General features: G+C 49.8%; 1 protein-coding gene across 2 annotated transcripts in view; it reads right to left on the minus strand.

Moving 5' to 3' along the window:
* LOC110397267 (alcohol dehydrogenase 1-like) overlaps positions 1 to 2,886 on the minus strand; it is a 14,729-nt gene extending 11,843 nt beyond the window's left edge. Inside the window, exons 1-3 of one of the 2 annotated variants that reach the window (XM_021393310.1) lie at positions 2,765 to 2,886; positions 2,077 to 2,178; positions 77 to 218 (exon numbers count right to left, since the gene is read on the minus strand). In XM_021393310.1, coding sequence (XP_021248985.1) covers positions 77 to 218; positions 2,077 to 2,178; positions 2,765 to 2,782 — 262 coding nt within the window. In that variant the 5' untranslated portion in view covers positions 2,783 to 2,886. The remainder of the gene's footprint in view (positions 1 to 76; positions 219 to 2,076; positions 2,179 to 2,764) is intronic. The other variant, XM_021393311.1, reaches the window with a different exon arrangement.

Below are 6,194 nucleotides of genomic sequence, written 5' to 3' on the forward strand. Positions count from 1 at the left end.
AACCAGAGGGAGTTTCTGAGCTCTGGACAGCCTCACAGACTTTGAGAGCTGAGTTCTGGCTGTGTGCGTTGGTTACCTGGTTTCACAGAGGTCACCCCTTCTCCAGTGCTCTCCACAATCCCGGCTCCTTCATGGCCTGGGATGACTGGGAATTCTAGATCCGGAAAGGTACCATCAAGAACGTGGTCATCTGTGCGACAGATCCCTGTGGCCACGATCTGTTAGAGATGAGAGAGCAGATAACATTTGGAACAATATTGTCTGTTGGCTCTGAGACCCTCAGAGCCTTTACTGTGGGGAACTGAGAACAGTCAGATAACTGCGCTTTTGTGGTTTTTTTCTCCACCTGAATACATATAGATCTGTGGGGCCCAATGTTATTTGCCTCAGGGTTCTCAAAGATCTGGCTGATTTCATTGTGGGACCACTCTTAATTATTTTTCACTGGTTTGGGGAATCTGGAGATGTTCCTGTCTCCTAGAAGGCGGCAAAATTCCCAGTTTTCTTGAAGAACAAGGAGGACAATCCTGGTAGTTACAGGACTGTAAGTCTCACTTCATTGCATGGCAAAATTGTGGAGAAGATTATTCTGGGAGATACTGTAGAATACTTGAAAGACAATTGGTCACAGCCAAAGTGCGTTCACCAGGGGAAAATCCTGTGTAATGAACTTAATCTCCTTTTATGACAAGGTTACCCCTCCCCTCCAGTTGACCAAGGAAGCCTTCTTGGCTTTTAGGAAATCTTTCAGTGCTGGTTCTCACTTTATCTTTCTGGGCCAAATGTCCAGCATACACCTAGGCTGAAACATAATTCAGTGGACGAAGAACTGGCTGATGGGTTGGGCACAGAGGGCTATAGTAGATGTGGTCATATCTGCCTGGTGATGAGTCACTAATGGGTTTTTGCAGGGCTCCATCTTGAGGCCAATTTTCTTTAATGATTTCATCGGTGATTTGGATATGGAACTTGAAGGTATACTAGGTAAGTTTGTAAATGATACTAATCTGGGAGGGGCTGCTGACTCTCTTGAGGGCAGACAGGCCTTGCAGAGAGATCTTGACAAAATGGAGAACTGGGCAATCACCAACACATGAACAGGAGCATGTGCTAAATTCTGCTGCTGGCACAGACAACCCACGATATATGTACAGACTGGGGGATGAGAGGCTGCAGAGCAGCCCTGTGGAGAAGGACCTGGAAGTTCTGATTGGTGGCAAGTTGAATCTGAGTCAGCAGTGTGCCCTGGCACAGCCCATGGGGCCAACCATACCCTGGGGTGCATTATGTCCAGTGCTGCCAGCCAGTCATGGGAAGGGATTGTCCCACTCTGCTCTGCACTGGGGCAGCCTCACCTTGAGCACTGTTAGCAGTTTTGGTGCCACAGTATAGGAAGTACATAAAACTAACACTATTTGAGAGTGTCCAAAAGAAGCTTAGGAAGATGGTGAGGGGTCTGGAGAGCAAGATGTATGAAGAGTGGCTGAAGTCCCTAGGTTTGTTCAGCCACAGAAGGGGAGACTGAGGTGTGGTCTCACAGTGACCTTATACCTTCTTCATGAGGGGAGCAAAGCAGCAGGTGCTGAGCTTTGCCCTGTAATGGCAGGGTCCAAGGAAATGCAGTGGAGCTGCACCAGGAGAGGGTAAGGCTGTGTGTTAGGAAAAGGTTCATCACCAGAGGGTAGTCAGATATGGAACAGACACCCCAGGGCAGTGGTCACAGCATGAAGCTGCTGAAGTTCAGGAAGCGTTTAGACAATATTCTCAGATATAGGACTTGAACTTGGTGTGATCCTATGTGGAGACAGGAGTTGAATACAATGATCCTTTTGCAGGTCTCTTTCAGCTTTGGATATTCTATGGTTATTAGATTGGAGAAACAGCTTGGCCACTGTGGATCCCTATGATTCATCCAGGAGATCAGGAAGGAGACAGGCATTCCTACACCTTAGCATAGGGAAAGACTACGCTTAAATGCACCCTGATCCCTGATAGCTATATTCAAGCTAAATCCACAGGAAAAAATCCCACAGGGGAAGGTAAAAAACAACAACAAAAAAACCCACAGATTTTTACCTTGACACGCACTTCATGTGCCTTTGGAGGTGCAACCTCTATCTCCTCAACAGAGAGCGATTTGCCCACTGCCCAGGCAACGGCAGCTCTGCATCGGATAACCTGGAAGAATGGAAGCGGTGAGACTGTGTGAGAAGGTGTGCCTTTGAGAAAGAGTAATTAATGAGAAACAGGTAAATTGATGGCTTGTCACCCTCTGCCAGTAGCACAGCTCCATGGAAGTACCAAACGCTAATTCTGCCCTGGCCCGCGCCCGTCCAATGACCGGTTCAGGATCCTGTTCTTTTAATGGGATCCTGCAGTCTCCCTGCTGCAAGCTGTTCCCTAGGAGTGGAGAGGACCAAGGCTCTTCTGGAAGGAAACTGAACGCCACGCCACGTTCCTAGAGAAGGAGTCTGGAGCAGAGGAGCAGCTGGCATCCGCGTAGCATTCGTAGCAAAACAGCTACTCAGTTTTCAGTGGGAGAAAGCTGTTAAAAGCCCAGCCATGCTGGGGAAGCTACTGCCTCACGCAGATACTGACGTGCTGCAGGTATATGGGAGCAGAGTCTTGCGTAACTCCAAGGGGTTTGAGTGAGTTAGGGGAGTCAGAGAAAGGATGGTCTGCAGCCTAAGCGTGCTGGCTGAGCCATTCCCAGAGTATCTCTGTGGGAGGGGGGGAAGGAAAAAAGGCCACGAGGCATCCTTACTTTTCCAGCAGTGGCCATGTGGTCTGAGAGGCGCTGTCTCCGGCAGCGGCAGAGGCTGGAGGTTTGCTGCCGTCTGTCAGTCTGGACCTGTGTCCTGTGTGGAACCCTGGAGTGCAGCTGGACACTGCTGGCTGCAGGTGAAGGTAGGGCAGGGGTATGCTGGGAGTCCTGGCGGAGAGCCAGAGGAAGCTCAGAAGAGAGAGGGGGAGGTGGTTCCCCTGCATACAGGGCTGGGTGCTGAGGGCACAGTGAGCAGGGAGGAGATGGGTAACGGCAGGGAGGTGCCAGTGGTTGGCAGCTGTGCTCTGTGGGGAGCAAGCAGAAGTCCTCCAGGAAGGCTTTTATTGGTGGCTCTGCCTTTTGGGGACACCCCCATGCCCTCTGAAAGTCACATCAGAGCTTGAGAGACTTTTTCTCTCCAGCTGTTGGTGGAAGAGCTGGAGGGAGGAGACTCCCATCGCCACTCGTGCTTCCTTAGACACCATTTGTTGCAAAGGGGAAACCTTTGGCCTGGCAGAAGTTTGCCCCTAGATATTTGTCAAAGGATTAATAATTAAAAAAAAAAAAAAAAAGCTGTAAAACCTGATACGGTGAAGTCGATAGCAGGAGCATGCACTTGCCATTGGCAAGGAGGCCCCAAACCCAGCTTCCAAGTCCCGTGGGCCCTCTCAAGCTTCCCCAGTGCAGACAGGCAGTGCTAGTGCACCTTCCAGCTGGCTGAGCTGTCCCCCAGGGCACAGTGGCCCTGTGGTGCGACAGTGGCTTCAGACGTGTGGAAGTACAGCTGGGCAGCCTGTTCTCCAGCCCTGCCAGTTCAGCCCAAGACCTGTGTGGTGATGATCAAGTTCTGCCATGCTGCTGTTGGGAGCCCGAGCCCTTGACGTTCCCAAACCTGTGGGCACTTAGGACAACAGAAATGGGCGTTGCATGCACTTCAACGGGACAGAATTGAGGAAGATTGTTGTACTTTATTCCCTAGCTCTCTTTAGCAGTCTGTGGTGATGGAACAAGGGGAAATGGCTTCAAGCTCAGGGAGGGTAGATTTCGGTTAGATGTACAAAAAGATATTGTACAGTGAGGGTGGTGAGGCACTGGAACAGGTTACCTAGTGTTGTGGTTGATGCTCCGCCCCTGGACACTTTCATGGTGAAGCTGGATAAGGCCCTGGACAACCTGATCTAGCTGTGGTGTCCCTGTTCGCTGCAGGGGAGTTGGACTAGATGGCCCTCAGAGGTCCCTTCCAACTCTAAGGATTCTATGAGTCACTAAGGTTAAATCTTGTCTGACCAATCTGGTGGGCGCCTATAATACTGTGCTGGCAGTGGTTGACACAGGAAGGGCAATTGATGTAATCTACCTGGACTTCTGCAAGGCCTTTGATATGGTCCCATACCACATCCTCATTTCAAATTTGGAGATAGATTTGGAGGCTGGACTATCTGGTGAAAAGAGAATTGGTTGGATGGTCGCGGCCAGAGGGTTGTGGTCTATGGCTCTATGTCCAGGTGGAGGCCGGTCATGAGTCATGTCCCTAAGGGGTCAGTCTTGGGATCGGTGCTCTTCAACATCAGTGACTGAGACTGTAAGATCAAGTGCACCATCAGCAAATTGACTGATGAGACTAAGCTGAGTGGTGCAGTTGATACAACAGAAGGAAGGGACACCATCCAGAGGGACCTGAACAGACTTTTAAAGAACCTCATTAAGTTCTCATGGGCCCTTGACAAAGTCAAGTGCAAGGTGCTGCAGTGGGGTCAGGGTAATCCCAGGTATGTGTACAGACTGGGAGAAGACCACATGGAGAGCAGCCCTGCTGAGAAGGACATGGGTGTCCTGGTGGTTGAAAAGCTGGACATGAGCTAGCAGTGTGCGCTTGCAGCCCAGAAGGCCAACAGTACCCTGGGCTGCATCAAGAGGGGTGGCCAGCAGAACAATGGAGGTGATTGTCTCCCTCTACTCAGCCCTTGTGAAGACCTCATATGGAGTACTGTGTCCAAGTCTGGGGTCCCCAGTAAAGGAGGGATGCAGAGCTGATGGATCTCATATGGAGAAAGGTTGAGGGAGCTAGGCTTGTTTAGCTTGGAGAAGAGAAGGCTCTGGGGAGACCTCGTTGTGGTTTTCTAGTAGATGAAGGGAGCTTAGAAGCAGGAGGGAGACTGACTCACAATCTGATAGTGATAGGACAAAGGGAAGATAGCTTGAAACTAAAAGACAGGAGATTTAGGTTAAAGTTAGATGTAAATTCCTTGCTTAAAGGCACTGGAACAGGCTGCCAAGGGAAGTCGTGGATGCCCCATCACTGAAAGCGTTCAAGGCCAAGTTGGATGGGGCCCTGGGCAGCGTGAGCTGGTTGGTGGCAACCCTGCCCACAGCAGGGGATTGGAGCTAGACGACCTTTAAGGTCTCCTTCAACCCAAGCAATTCTATCATCTCTAGCTTGCCCAGTGCAGAATGGCAGTGCTAATGTGCCTGACAGATGGTGGAGCTGTCTCCCGAGGCATGGTGCTGTGACAGTGGCATCTGCTCTCTGGAAGTACAGCTGGGCAGCCCATTCCCCAGCCATACCAGTTCAGCCAAACATTGGTCTGGTGATGGCCAATTAATTACTTTCTATTCCCACTAGCCAGGTTTAATCAAACCTTTTTTTTAACATATGCTGAGCTCATGATTAAGATGCATCTTAACTGATACAGAGAAGCTTTGCCTCCACAGAAAATGTGTTCTTAAAAGCCACTGAGAACCGAGACATTATTCCACTCTTGTTTCTACCGAATCCACGTAACGACAGATGGGATCAGTTAAGCAGAAGTGAAAACCTTCTCCCTCTCTTTTGAACTACCGTGTCAGGGATCCATTTCATGCTGTTGGTTCTCACGCAACCTGCCCCCAGGGAGGTGAGATTCTTCTGCTGAGCTTCTCCAAAATAGTCTGCTTTTACGGTCCACAAAAAGTCTTTGGACCTGACTGCGCAGCTAATGCCACAGAAACAAATGCATGTGTGTTTGGGTTTTAATTGCTGTGCAAGCTGAGTTTATTATGATCATATATGTTTGAACAGCTCTTTCCGATAGGTCTAATCTCTCAGTAGTCCTGCCTTCAAATCATTCACCCTGCTGTGCTGATCAAGGACTTGTTCTGCTCACACAAACAGGTAAGTCACTGTTTTCTCTGTCCCCTTATTTCAGTCTCCTTTACCCAGCTATTGGGCAAGCACGGTAAGTCTACCATCCTGTACTTAGGGCCGCTGGAAGTGACAGTCATCCCTTTAAATAGGTAAGTCAATAGTGACCGTGTTCTCCAAGATAGAAGTAGCCTCTGTCCATGTTTCTAGGTTACAGTTGCCAAAAGCAGCACGATTCCCCATTTGTTTGGACAGCTGATAGGAGGCAGTGAATGGTACAAAGCTGCGCTGGGGCAGGTTCAGGCTAGG

Source organism: Numida meleagris, chromosome 4 (genome assembly GCF_002078875.1).
Source record: "Numida meleagris isolate 19003 breed g44 Domestic line chromosome 4, NumMel1.0, whole genome shotgun sequence".
NCBI classification, from domain to species: domain Eukaryota; kingdom Metazoa; phylum Chordata; class Aves; order Galliformes; family Numididae; genus Numida; species Numida meleagris.